Source organism: Diadema setosum, chromosome 1 (genome assembly GCF_964275005.1).
Source record: "Diadema setosum chromosome 1, eeDiaSeto1, whole genome shotgun sequence".
In the NCBI taxonomy this organism is placed as follows: domain Eukaryota; kingdom Metazoa; phylum Echinodermata; class Echinoidea; order Diadematoida; family Diadematidae; genus Diadema; species Diadema setosum.
The window spans coordinates 22087467-22102784 of record NC_092685.1 but is presented as its reverse complement, the minus strand read 5'-3'; the positions used below and the strand labels follow the sequence as shown (position 1 = coordinate 22102784).

Sequence of the window (15318 nt, the reverse complement as noted above, 5' to 3'; positions counted from 1 at the left end):
TGCAGGTAGAGGATGAATTGGTTAAGAAGCAAGTAAAGCGATATCCGTTGTAGCTTTTCCACTTGAAAAAGAAAACCAAAAAAACTTAACTCTTGAACATTGATCAAGGTGAGGAACCCATAATATGAGAGAATACAATTTCAGTCATGCCGAATATACAGTGTCGGATGGCAGCAGGGATGGATCTGACCCTGATTTTTTCAAAAGCGAAAACACATCACGTAGGCAAACGGCTCTGTTCCATTTCCTGAGAGACTGGCTCGTCACTATGCGCTTCGACCTCTCCAAGAAACTCGAAGAGATTCGATGGGAGCATTCTCTGTTCTAATCACTTTCCTGAGAGGAAAAGAGCAGTAATTTAAGACTGCGACAGGTACCATCTGTACATTGCGATTTTGCTAAAATGTTAGCCGCTGTCGTCGTCGTCGTTGTTGTCGTTTTATTCTTCTTATGGTCTCAGCTAGAGATAAATGTAATGTTCTAGAATCACTGTTGTTCCGAAAATGCACACTAAAATGATACTTCTGCGTTTACGTATAAGACAAATATACTTTTGGGCGATGGCATCTGAGATAATTTTGAGATTGATAGGGCATACAGCATTGTGCAGATTTACTGCAATATTTCATTTTTGATGCAGAGGTAAACAGTGTTATTTTGGGTGGGACTCCGCCGAAACATTGTAGACCTCAATCGCTTGATATTGAGAGTTTCTCTGTCAAAAGAGTATGAGAGTTGTTGTGAAAATTATCATCAATTTGACTACATGAGTCTGAATTCAAATCCGCTTCATGATTACATATCTTGAGGTAGTCTCTTTATAAGAGACCAAAATTATTGCAAAAATACCCAGACTTACTGGTAATTTAATCAATGTTGTTATCACCCTTCATAACATTTCTTTTATGTAACATTAGTCTGTTATTATAATCGTCGTCAACAGTGATTTTACGTCCATAGTTACATCTCCTTGATTTTCAAAATAATTTTGTGATGATTAAAGGAAATGACAGAATCAATTTGATTCCTAAGCGCGCAGGAGACAGTTTAAACTCCCCAAATCTTTGCCAAATATTGTTAACTGATAAGATTTTAAGGTCTGATGTTAGCGGTGTTACCTTTAAAGGGTAACCGCAAAAGGAGGTCCCCTGTGTATATCATGACCTGCAGAAGAAATCGCGGGCTGACTTTGCACGCATGTTGCCGAGTGACATCTGGCAGGGAGAAGGCACACGCTGCCAGAGAGCCCCCCTTTCCCTGCAAGGTGTTTCCAAGCCAGCGTACACACCGCACGCGCCACACGACCAAAGACTCGATCAGGCGAAAGGAAGCTACGAATCATATTTACATAGACAACGACCAAACAGTTGACATACCCTGTTACGTGCATTAGGCTCCAGCAAGGCCTCGGCCATTGTATAGTGATGTACCAGGCACATTGATCACTAAACTCCAATGACTATCATGGGAGACAACCCGCTTGAATACCCTTGACTTGATCTGTCATTTTTTACACAATGCCCGCCACCATTTCCTCCAACAGATCAAACCTGCATCTTCTCTGATCCCTTTAGTGTCTCTCTCCTTATATCTCTCTCCCTCTCATCCTTTCTGCATATTATGGTACACTCGACATTTACTGTTTTTAACGAAATCTGTCACGTGAGGAACTTCACAATGGTACTTTGTTTTTCATGTGATAGTTTCGCTCTATTTCCTGGTATAGTGAAAGATGACCACTGATGTCATCAGACATGGCAGACTATTATATAATTCCAAAGATTAAGACTCTAGCTCTGTCTTGATATCAAGAAAGAACAATGGAATCTCAGTAAATGCAGAACTAAAAAAAGAAATCACACTAACCAGGTACAATGTTCAAAATCCTTTCTCGTGGGCAGCGTATGCAATACGAAGCTTTTGGTGTTTAAAAACGATGTCCGATAATTTAATGAAGGCAACCCCGACAGGGTTCTGTTCATGAGTTCACATCTGTAATAGATAAACACGACTTTGTCCGGTTGCCTCGTTTTGAGTCATTCAAACAAATTGTGAACTCGTCTTCGCAATGTGGCTACAGATTGACTGCCTGACTGACCTAATTGCGAGGTCAATGTTTGGTTTTTTGCCTCTGTTATACTTTTTGCGTGTGTGTAAGACTAGAAACCGCTTTTGTCGGATCGGTGATGATGAAGAACAAAACAAGACAAGGACACTATATACACACACAATATCAGTCGCCTCGGACCAAACGCATGTCGTCGACCTCACCCGCACAATGACCTAGAGCGATCCCATGACCAACTCGCACTGGCCGATGGGAAGGGAGGTCACCGGAACACAAGGCGACGTGAGCCCAGCATCACGTGGTGTCTTTGTTGCTCGTTGCCCTTGTCTTATCTTCGTAGTGGCCGAGAGACTGTCGGCTAGTGATTTGGCCAACATAATCTGTCCCCGAGAGAAAGCTTTCACGGGTGCAAAAATTGTATTTGGACACTTCTGAAGTTACTTGGTTTTGGTTTGACGTATCATGGAATGCCTCCTGACCAGAGTATTTCATGTATTTTTTTTTTTTTGGTTTCGGAGTTTTTCGCAAAGAGTAATCTTTTCTTTGCGACTAACTAAAAATAATTTCAAGGACCTATCAAAATGCTCTCACACTATATCCATGGCAGTTGAACGAAAGTCTGCAATGACTTATGAGATCTCTTTACATACAACAGTAATGGGATTGATTATGAGTCGGTGACTGCATGTAAAAGCAACTTTTCGAATATGTCAGAATAGACGCAGGATCAAATGCTGCGCTGACATTCAAATAGTTATAACTTTTCTAACACTGTCTTGTTCGATATTGCATAAATCTTCGACGATTCGTTGCCGCCGATTCCCTGGTTTAATATGTATTTCACATTCATTTTTTATTAAATAATAATTCAAAACTGATACGTGGTACCACGTTTCGCTTTGATGGCTCGATTGTACGCCGAAATGGTTTGTCGGTTTCTTGTGAGTGTGTGTTTGTGTGTATGTGTTGAATGACTTGGACTATACCTATAGTGTTGAACATTGTTACGTCTCTGCCCCTCGACGAACTGGACCTTATCCTTTCGGTACTGGTCCCTTCGGACAAGACAGATTCTTATTGGAATCCGTGTTGTTGTTGTTGTTGTTATTGTTGTTGTTGTTGTTTTTCGTCCTGGATGCGTATGGGCAGCGGTGCTTATATCCCTGTATTTGATCGTTGGCTACATAGGTTATTTTCTACATGCTCAAGAGTGTCATAAAGAAGGTTCTATGATAGTCTACAACAAAGAGAAGAATAAAAAAGCCTTCTCTGGAAATGAAACTTAAATGGGAACATGAAAGCAGACAAAATTCAATGAGATAAACAGCGCACACTCAAGTCGTCGTATCCCTTCTGACTAGAATGTCATCAGGATGTCTTTTCCTAGGGTATCGAGGAAGTCCAGACAACAGCATCGAGAGATCGAAACAACCAGGCATAACGTCAGATTAAGAGCAGACCCCAACCTCGCCGTTAGGAGAGGATTGCCCCAAGGTTGGCGGTCGGATGTCGGTGAGGACACCGCCAGACGGGACGACACGTCCGCAGTGTTGTCTTTGTAAGTGGCGTATATATTATGTGATAGTGAGGGTCTTATTTGCCCAGGGTAGCTTCTTCAGTACCAACCCTGCTCTTCCAGAGGACCTATAGCTGCCATTGTAATTTTGCTCCTAACATTGCTGAGTTATCTTTACTACTTTCTAGTTGAGAGTGACGTAATGGACAAAACATTATAGTTTTAATAAAGATAATGATACGGTTTTCTGTATCCAGGGTAGCCTCTTCAGTGTTGTTACTGTTCTACTAGAGGGCTTTGCCGTTATCATAAACCTAGCGTTGCCAGGACGTAATTGAGCACTGGACTGGATTCGAAATCGGGTCCTCCGATTAAACGTCGGCAGTCTTATCCACTGTGCAAAACTGCCATCTAATAATGTGGTCTTCTCTAACCAGGGTAGCCTCTTCAGTGTGGCCACTGCTCTACCAGAGGGCCCGGGCATTATCATTATCCTATCGTTGCCACAGGTACCCATTTAAACAGCGGTAAATTTAACTGGAAGAAGTGATGGAACGATGATTGAAATAATTTTTTTTAATGATGATAAGGTTGTTAGTGGTGATAGTGGTAATTCTGAGGGGAGTGGTTGCAATGGTATATAGTTGCAGATATTCTATATAGCATTTGATATCGCCAACTTTTCCATCGCGGGGATCATACTTCATGTGATATCCTGATATGGAGCATACAAAACTTTCGCAGTCAACCTTTTGCATAAGAAAATTCAGGGAAGAATATAGTTCCAGAACGTGAATAATTCATTATCTTGGATGTTTGGGTTTTTCCAGCCCTCTTTCATGCACACATAATATTATGTGCTCTTTTTCTGTCAGTTTTTTCCTTCTTTCGTATATCGCTGATATGGGACTGAGCACCAAGAGCTGGTATTTCCTGTCAAGAAATCGCCTAGATTTATGCGCAGTTTGCTCACGTGACAGGAAATATACAGAGGCGAGTTCATGCCTCGCGCCTCATCGCAAAACCACCCAGAGCCAGCGAGCTCAGCCTTGGGACAACATTGCGACGTCGAGCTCTCATTTGGGACTCCTCAGCTTGGCTCATGTGCTAGAGTTCCAAGTTGGAGCTGACTTTGGATGGAAAGCCGAAGAATGATGAAAAAGCCTCACACACACACACACAAATATTGAATTAAATTAAATTTAAAACGATCAACAACAACAAAAAACACAACAACAACAACAGCATACATCGAGCAAATCAGGTGAGTTCGTAATAATTATCATGGCCTAGCTCCCAGAACCTTTTCCTTTAACTCCAGATCTATCTTTACAAAATATCCCTTTGGAAAGTAAATAAACAATAATAAATCATATGTTTTTAATCATATTGTCGATTTGCGGGAGAGAGCACTGATGACTTTGAATGATAACTATAAACACAGGTTATATCAATTTTCATTTTCAAACCAGTGGGAGACTTGCGGGATGATTGCATGGTAGTCTCCTCTTTTGTTGCAGATAAGCTGTGAAAAAAAAAATCACTTTTTCGAGAATGCGTGAAAGCCTTAAAAAACTCCATAACTTTACTATTCCTTTTCTATCTGATTGTTTCAAACATTTGACCCCTAGATGTTCTCACTGTAAAGTATATTGAAACATGGAGCGGCGTTTATGTGTCCCTTTTGCAATCCTGAAATTCAAATTCATTTCATAAACTGGTATATTAAGGTGGTAGGTAATTCAGATCTATCTTCCCTTAGGTTGATAAAACTGGAAACGTCTGTATGATGTATAGGGCAAGTAGGAGGAATATATACTATAGATTTCCAGGGAAGTTATATGCGGACCCCGCAAAAATTTCAACCGTCATTCTTCACTGTTCTCGGTACAGAAGGAGAGCGTATTCTTGAGAGTATTGGGGTTAGTTTTTCATTACTCATGTGCTGTTTAAAAATTCTTAGGTGTGTACCCTTAAGATTTAACACACGATGTTAAGGACATAATTATTCTTCAACCATGCAAACTTTCATGACGTTTGCAAAGGGATATACAACCTTTAACCGGGAAAAGTGGCTCATCCCGGTATGAAGCATGAACGTTTGATTATTCTTGTAACTCTTTTCCTCAACTCCGCCCCCCCCCCCCTCTCTCCCTCTCTCGACTGCTCTGTCGCCCCCCCCCCCCCCCTTCCCCTCTCTCTCTCCCTCTCTCCCTATTTCCCGGAAATCGGAAAGTCATTCTCAGGGCCTCCCGGAAACGTTGTTTTTGTCGACAAACTTCTCACCGTCTCTCTACAACGAGTAATCAACAACAACAACAACAACAACAAAAAAAATCTCAGTAGTAGTACCTCCTCAATCTACGGAAAGAAAAGCTAAAAAAAAAAAAAAAAAAGTTTGGACATGGGACAGCCCCTATCGTTCTCTCTCGTGGAAGAGGGGGCTTGGCGATGACATGTTGCGCTTGTTCTGTTACAACTGCCTGAGAGGGCATATATGGAACATTCTCTTCCTCCCTCTCTTTCTCTCAGAATTTCTGCTCTCTTCGGTGCGCTTTGCCTTTCTCGAGTGACGCTGGTTTGACAGGAAACCAGAGATTAAGGTGGACGAGGGGGAAGAGATCGGGGAAAGTTTTTACCTTCTCTTCGATATTTGACAGTTAGACGGTGTACTTATATACTACAAGCCAAACTTGGGTTGACTTTTGCAGCACACGTACAGTCATTCGTTCAGCTTTGTACAAAAACACAGAAAATGCAGCTGTGATATGGCAGCATCATATACTATGCATCAATGCAATAGCCTGAAGCAAACTGTGATTGCGTGTTGCTGAGCCAGTTATGGGCTGACGCAGCGCCAGAGTGTAGTGTAGGTAACATACGTAGCTCAATTATTGTTGATATAATCAGAGCAGAGTTTGTTTTGCTACACAAAGACATAGTTCATAATACGGAGGAAACTCGTGATGGAACCTGAGGTGTCCTTTGAAGTTCATGATTATCAACATAACGGTTTTCCTTTCGTGTTTGTGAAAAAAAAAAGAGAATATTTCTTAAACGTTACATGAAAGCGCTCTTTTTGCAGTTATACAAAAAAATAGTTCATGGTTGCTACGTATTGTTCTGCGTTAACTAATGCATTTTATGAGCGTTATGCAATACTGGATTCCGAGAAAGGGCATGCAGGTGTTCAGTTCAAGTTGACTCTTCTTTGCAAATTAGGTCACACAACGGGTCCCGCAGACTGTACGATACAATGCGATTCAGTTTCCGTCCGTTTTGGAGCTTTGTACTATGCCTCGTGGAGAAAAGAACGAATAAACACCACATTGCTCGGTTTAATTTGTCTAGAAGTGAGAGATATCAACCAATATATCATTCGTATAATAGTCTAGGAATGTAAAATTCAATAGTTAAGTCTAGTCATTGGAACAAGTGAGTGATGTCGTGTATGTCGAAAAGGAACAAAAAATTATTGCACTGTGATGATGATGATGATGATGATGATGATGATGATGATGATGATGATGATATTACTATTATTATTATTATTATTATTATTATTATTATTATTATTATTATTATTATTATTATGAATATCATGATGATGGTGTTAACGGTGAAGACAATGATGAAGATGATGATAATAATGATGATGATAGCCTTGGTGTAATGACAGAATTCTCAGAATCTTGTCGCTAGTTTAAGAACTATACTGCCAAAGTAAATTCAAAGGATTCATGCTCTTAAGAATGGGGGATAGATGACTACATCTGCAATTCTGAATAGGCTAGGGAAAAAAAACAACAACCTGCAACCAATCGAAGAGCACATGTTGTATTTTGTGAATTCTCTCAGAACTGCTCATCGACTTCGGCAGGTTGGTTATCGTGAGCAATTCATTTGCCTCAAAGTCATTCATGGATGGATGTCAGGAAAATGTCCTCGAATTCAAATTAGATGCGGTTAGTGACTATTAATAGTGGTTTTACTGACTATGATTAATAGACACTACGGAGATGGCGTGCATATTTTGGTACCGTCTTTTCACTTCTTTTCTTTTTTTTTTGTCGCCTTTCGCCAATATTCTAACAAGTCACTTCGTTGTTCGAATAGTTTGGGATCTTTAACCAGGCCTATAGAGTAGAGTACACCTCCGACCTGTCGTAGAAAGTCTACAAGCCAACATGGTAATGTAACAGTTCAAGGAGGAATTTGTCTATGCCATATTGAATTTATTTTTAGATTATCTAAAATGCGATGTCAGCTATATTAAGGGTTTGAATTATTTGGTAATCACTGCACTTTCTCCTACTCAAAACACTCGTTCCAAAACTGAACGTTGTACCCCTTTGACATTGCATTTGTCGTTGCTATTGCAATGATCGAAGAAAGTGAGGTTGTAGAATAGTTTTGTCTTTGTTAGTTTAGTTCATTTTAATGTGGTATAAACGTATACCAACAATGAGTTCTTTGAAGAACAAGTTCTCATTGGCAGATGATATTTCATAAAGAAACATTAAACAAAGAACTATGTAAAAAATCGTGCGTAATTGGACTAAGCAATACAAATGCATGTTTACTTGCGTGGATGTTGGCCAATATATATCCTCATATGTGTCATATGCTTTATGATAATTTTTCTGCTATTTTGCTTTAGATCACTTGGATACACTCACAAACAATCTTCCAAACCAAGACTTTGTCAATTATATCTTCTGTCTGTGATTGGTACAGTACAAATATAGTATAAACAACAGACACTGGACGCCATCGTCTCCTTAGACCGCGCATAACTTGCATCATTTAATGTCTTATAACACCTCCGTGGTCAGATTCCCTAAAAATGTGTTTGGTACATACCGTGAAGGATGTGCAAGGAACTATTAGTAAACTAAAACTAAAAATCAGAGAGAAATTTGAGTTTCCGCAACAAATATGGTCGCCGATTATGGGAATCCGTGGGCGAAGGTCGTCGACCTCCGCCGAAGTCGTTGACTCGTCACATTGCTCGTTGGCAAACAATTGAGCAGTTGGCAGGCATCATGACCGTGGCTATTAAACTGAGATGCGTGCACGCTTTCATATCTGTTAGTGTGTGCTATGGTTCATTAACGTGTACGACTTTAACTGAGAAATTTGTCGGAAGAAACACACAACCTATAGCTTGCTGTCTTCGGAAGTGTCAGCATGGGCCTTTACAGCGGCAGAAAACAAGACTACATTTTGTTTGACAGTGGATGACGAAAATATCAAAATTTAATGACTTAGCGACTGGTGTGTTATTAGTGTACGCATTATACGGAGACTTTGCTGAGACGTCTCCGCAACCAACGGAGACACGATCGAGTCACCATCACAGGTCGCCATCTGTAGTCTCCAGGCCAATGAGATACGCACTGTAGGAGCCATTGCTACGGATTTGATACTTGTTCATAATTCAAGATCCCTACTGTGTTCAAGAAACAAGCCCTCATTCTTTCCATCATGATGAGCTGTCATGCCGCTGCACAACTCTGTTTTTGTCATTAATTCATTTTCTTTTCCCAAACTGTCGATCGAAATGATGAAGTCACCTTTATCCGAGGCATGTTCATAGTAAGATTGTAGGATACAGCTGAATCTGTGTGACTTTTTTTGTTTTGTTTCAAAAAGTGTTACTATGAAGTATTACTTCAATGTGTAAAGCAACGGAAAAATGACCTTTCGAAATCTTTTTTTTTTTTTTTTTTGGGGGGGGGGGGGAAGCAGTGTCCCCCACCAGAACATTTTCACAACCGTGCATTTCGAGGTTCATACTCCGGTTAAAGGGGGGAAATGCAAATACTTCCCTTATTCATTACCAACGCGCTCGCTAAGCGGAAAAGATGTATTAATATGCCTACGTCAGAGAAGGCGGTGGTGCATGCGTGGCCAGTGGAGACAAGCAGGTAGTAATTTTGTCCGATTTCCACTGCGTCCTCTCGCTCTCACCTCTTCCCTCCCCCACCCTCTTCTCCTTTTCTTTCTCCTTTTCTATCTTTTTCTCTCTTTAATACTGAAGTATCCACTCTCAAGGGATGGTCAGAATGTTATTGAACTGAATGTGTTCCAGAGTTTGGAGCCTCTATATCTGTCCTTCATAGTTCATAAACATCTATCTAGCAACGATTGGAATATTGCTTGCAGACGAAATCATTTTCAGCATTTCTTTATGAAAAATGACAAACTCCACAACATCAGCAAAGATGGAGGTGCTATAATAAAACAGTATAACGCAGTGACGTCATAAGTGACTGCTCTGGGCCACATTTCATTAAAAAGTTGATACGATAGCAACTCTTGCTGGAATGGCAATTGTCATGGTAACAACAAGGATCCAGCTTCCTGATTGGCTAATGCTATGGGAAGTTGCCATTCCAGTAAGAGTTGACATCCTAACATCTCTTATGAAATGATGCCCTGATCTCAATGATTGACTCACTGCATGCTGTCCATCAATGTGTGTAATGTACTATACTACTAGTATTCTCAGCACAGGTCTGCAGAGCTGCGTAAAAAAAAAAAAAAAAAAAAAAAAAAATGTAGTCCACGAAACAGTCTCGATCAGCCATGACAGTGCGAGGCAAGTGGTGCAGGCGCCCCCTGAATTCTTATTCATGCCTTGGGGTCCCTGTGACTACCTGTATCACCCTATAATCTGCATGGATCACAGTAATAATAACACAAAATATGAAATTGAATTGAATAATCACCATGATGATGTGTGTTAAAAGGGACTGCGATTGCCAATATATCTGCATCAGAAGAGAGAAACTTATATTGAGCCGGAAATACTACTCAGTATTACCCACAAACTTTATTCCATCGGTGTTATAGGTTTCAGTGAAAAGACTGTTACAGATGTCTGTAAGAGCAAATATACACGGAGGGACTGACTGCAATAAGCCTGTGTGTTCATTAGCATTAAAGTGCTTTTTAGTGACGGCTCAAAGTTTATCCAGATACCAACAGGAAAAACAAAAAAAAAACTCCAAAAGAAACAAACAAACAAAATAAATGTGAAAAAAGTGTTGCCAGGTGCGAAGAGGAAAGTTCACTGGATTGGTATCAAGTTAGGATTCAGCAGACTATTAATGTCCTGCATATGAACATGGAGGTTGGTGCTTAAATTCTATAATTTCAATATAATGTACTGACGAGGTTGATATTTTCTGACAGCACTTCCCTTTAAAAACTAACGAACAAACAAACAAACACGACAAACTTATACACCTACTAACTGTATACAAGGGCGTAGCGCCAATATAAGCCAATCATCCGATAATCTTCATTACGTCTCATCCAGCAACTTGTTATTGTTGTTTTTTAATGTTGCCTTCCTGGAGTGCGGCACTAGGTTCCTTTTAACTGTATACGTTCATGCTGTTAAAAAGTTTCAAGAGGAGTATGCTACAGAGACTTGGTCAGTTAAAACAACTCATAATCGGGGTAAAATGTGTTGAAAAACGCGCCATAGGGGATATTGATGACATTTAGGCTGGGAGTTACGGAGGAAGAGCAATAACCACGTGATTAGTTATTACGCACGGAAATCACAAGTCCCGACAGTGGCGTTGAATTCAATCAGCTCTTGTTGGTCCCTGATGATTTAATAATGCCCTGTGACTATATAGACCTCGTCACGTGACCGTGAAGTTGTGTTTGGCGCAATTCAGAAACATCGGCCGCAATTTCGCCCCCACTTCCCGCGAGAGTGTTTCGTTCGGAGAAGGGTGCACGTTGCGCTGTGTGCAGGGCTGGCTGTCCATTGTCATTATTTAATCTCAAACTGAGCCTTTTTGGCAGGTCCCTGAAATTTGTTCAAAGTTCATGATTTAGATAGCAGCAGCAAAGCGTTGTCCATCAAAATATGGGTGAGAAAGCGTGGTACTATATTGTATTAATTGTTACGACTTGTTTTACCACGCTGTTCATTACGGAGACAGGTATCTAAATGTCGCATGCACATTAAGTTATGTGCAAGATTGACAGATTTTTAACATTATCGTCGAACAAGAACTAGTTATTCATATCATATCACTTGCTTTCCACTCAAGTTGCCTAAACAAGTGTGCAACTTGTATAAGTATTGTGTACCGGTATATACGTATCATATTGCATTGACATTTCATTTCATCAGTGAGCGGAGGATTCAGAATCTGGCTCCTACAGTATGTTATTCTATTTTCTCGAAAATTTGAGACTTTACTAAAGTCGTGCACAAGATGCAATATGAATAAGCATTACACATGAAGAAATTTATAAATGGAATGATTTAACCAAGTGAAAGAAAAAGCAAAGGCCTTCAGGTTAAATTCTTTATGACACGAATGTGTAAAGGTGCCTGCTTCCACTTCTTAAATCAGTCAATATGGGGTGAAATCCAGAATTGAGAGGTAATCATTTTCACCTTTTCTTCATTCTGCTTTACATAGATCCCTGCACTCCCAAAGACCACCTTGGCAAGGAGTTCGTAGTTGGGTTCCTTGAGGCTCCTCCAGACATCAGTCCTCAACTCTACATCGTTGGGTCGCGTCGCAGTAGCCGAGTTGTCATCTACACGACGAAGGGCAACTTCAGCCTAGACGTTACCGCGTACGCTCCGATCAAGACCGTAGATCTTATCTATCCGGATTTTGTCGGGTCCAGCGCCATGCTTGTCATCTCGGAACACGATGTCAGCGTGTACGGCGTCGATCGCGGCGCTCAAACGATGGACTCGTTCCTCGCACTCCCCGTCGATGCACTGGGTACAGAGTACTACATCATGTCCTACGACATTCCGACACGGGTAGCGAGAGATAAGCGTGGATCACAGTTTATGGTGATGGCCGCCCACCACGGTACCAGTGTCGTCATTAATTTCACTGGAAGAGCAACGTGTGCCGGGCAACTGGTAAGATCGCCATTAGAGGTGACCTTGAACAGGCTCCAAACTATCACCTGTATCAGTGCCGACGAGGATCTGACTGGCACGCACGTGGTTTCCAGCAAACCCGTTGGCGTTGTGTCGGGGAATCGGTGTGCCAATGTACCTAAAAATCAACGTTACTGTGACCATCTTGTGGAACAGTTACCGCCAGTCAGTAGTTGGGACACCAGGTTCATCACGTCGTCTCTGAACGGGCGCTCTGGTGGAGATCGCTTCCGGGTCATTGCCTCCAGAAACAATACACTTGTTCAAACCACGACATCGGCGGGGAGTTTTATTCTGCAAGCAGGAGAGTTCAAGGAACTCGAGGTAGCATCAAACTTAAGCGCGGCCATTGTATCGGACTATCCAATACTGGTGATGCAGTACAGCAAAGGTGTGTACAGGGGACTACCAGCAGACTAAGATTTATCCAATTTACCAAATCGTATTTACAACAAATATTATTGTCTTACAAATCCTTCACAAGAATTAATCGGGGGGGGGGGGGACATCTTGTTCTAAGCGTTTGTTTGTATTTTGTGATCTTCAAGATATTGTGTATGCCACGCTGGACTGTAAGAATTAATTCGGTAAATGCACGGTAGGCTGCAATTTTTTTTTGTTTTTTTTTGTAAATGACCCGATTAATTCTTTATTTTTTCCCCAACTCCTAATTATCCTAGCGCTTTACGGTCACTACTTAGCTGACACATAATTTTATTGATGTATGTCTTAATATTGTTCAATTGTAATTTTGCTCAATTGTTTGCTTGTATCTCAGGAGGAAACATTGACGGAACGGGAGCCGACCCTTTCATGATGCTGGTACCTGGTGTAGGACAATTTCTAGGGGAAGCGCTGGTACCAACCGTCACCGCGGCGACCCGCCCAAATCTCACCAACAACTTCAACATCATCATCGATTGCTCGTCAAAGGATAACCTCTATCACGGCATCTTTCATTTTCCCGAAGCAGACTTCGTGCCTGCCTCAACGGCGACGGAAAGTTTGCTTGGCAAGAGATATTGCATTACCCATCAGGGTCTCACAAGTCGGAACCAAGGGTTGTACTTCCTCGAAGACAGATTGAGCGGTTTTAATTCGTTCACCGTGCTTGTCTATGGCTATTCTCTTGTGGGAATTGAGGCATACGGGATGCCAGCTGGCCTGGTGCTCCGGAATAACTCGTGCCCCACACCGCCGATGAGGATCAAGTCAACTCCGCCCCCTCCCGCTGGCATTGTTTGCCCTACGGTTGGTTCACCCGTCCCACAAATGGCCACCAGGAATTCCGACGTTGTTAACTACAATGCCCCAGAGTTCCCCTTGGACCATACTGTCAATGATGTCAACACCGAGCCAACCACTGGTGTGAACCCCAATAAACAGCCGACGTCTCGCGGAAATTACCTCACAGTCGCGATCATCATTGCCATGTTTTCTTCAGTGATTATCATCATTCTCATAATTTACATATGTGTGCTGAGAAGAAGACTACGGCGACTGATGGATGAGCGTAAAGCTCTTGGCCAACTTCGGCTAAGTTCAATGCAAGTTGGTCCAGATGGCTACATAGATCTCGATGGGTCGCAGATATCCCAACGAGAATACATGACACTCAATAACACAGACGGGGTATGGCGGGTGGGGAAAGTTCGTCGCGTTGATCGCAACTTGTTCAGGAGCTTCAGTGGTGCCACTGGAAAGTCATCCTCACCCGCAACTGGCCAATGCAATGGAAAGACTCCCTGTGTCGAAGGGAGCTTTCGAGACCGACGCCTAACGTCTACTGAGTCAACACCACAGGACCAGGCGACTGCCACGGGCCTCACCAGACAATTCAGCATAACCGAGTCTTGTGGCGGAGTAAGCCAATCAAACGGATCTACCGCTGCACTTATATCTCTAAGCAGACATGGGAGTATATGCGAGGAAACCAGCATGGATTCCTTTCCAAAGCTCCGCCCGCTGGCCCCAAACCGCTGCAGCAGCAACCGACACACAAGCGTTCATCTAGACTCTTTTGCCCATGGGGACTTGCTTCAAACACGTCGCCAGAGAAAACCCTTGTGGCGGAGTGTGAGCAACCCAGGAGTCAACCCTTTCTCGAGTGTTCACGGAGACGTCAAAGTGTTATACGAAGTGCCGAAAAACAATCGTCCCTTGACTACCACTGGCACTGTAAGCAGTACTTCTACACACTACGACCGACCACGGAGGCAAAGGACTAGCAGCGAGGAGATCTCGCCCGCAGCCAGCATATTCTTGACGCAGTTTCCTAACACATTGTCATCTAAACAAGATGACGGGTACATGAGTATGAAGGACCCTCGAACGTCCGTATCGAGTCAGGCTAGCGGCTCGCATCAGGGCGACGTTTCGCAGACGTCGGCTTCGATAGCAACCAGCATGCTAGACAAGGCGTACACGTCCATTCCGGACGAGAATTTTAACAATGCAAACGATGCTGGTGATACTGACTCTACGGACTACACAGAGTTGTACTGATTAGAATGAATAGTTATTCGCTGCATTGTACTTTGGTAGTTGGGTTTTTTTTTTAAAGATTCCCAATACTTGCCTTTATCAGTGCTACTTCGCCGACATGACATGCGCGCAGATTCGTTGCATATTCGTGGTAAAACAAGTACTGCTGTTCCAAACAAAACTCTCATATTATAAATAGAGTGTCAGACAGACACAATGTAGATCGGTTCTTTGCAAACAAACAAGCAAGATGCTGCAGATTTCTTTTACACACTACGCCTTCTCGTTTTATATAGAAAGACAGTCAATTAA

General features: G+C 42.0%; 1 protein-coding gene across 1 annotated transcript in view; it reads left to right on the top strand.

Moving 5' to 3' along the window:
- The window catches only part of LOC140228342 (uncharacterized), a 29704-nt gene extending 14596 nt beyond the window's left edge, over positions 1 to 15108 (top strand). The window contains exons 2-3 of the mRNA XM_072308572.1: positions 12041 to 12913; positions 13301 to 15108. Of these exons, the coding sequence (XP_072164673.1) occupies positions 12041 to 12913; positions 13301 to 15027 (2600 nt within the window). The 3' untranslated portion in view covers positions 15028 to 15108. The remainder of the gene's footprint in view (positions 1 to 12040; positions 12914 to 13300) is intronic.
- The last annotated feature ends 210 nt before the right edge of the window (positions 15109 to 15318 follow it).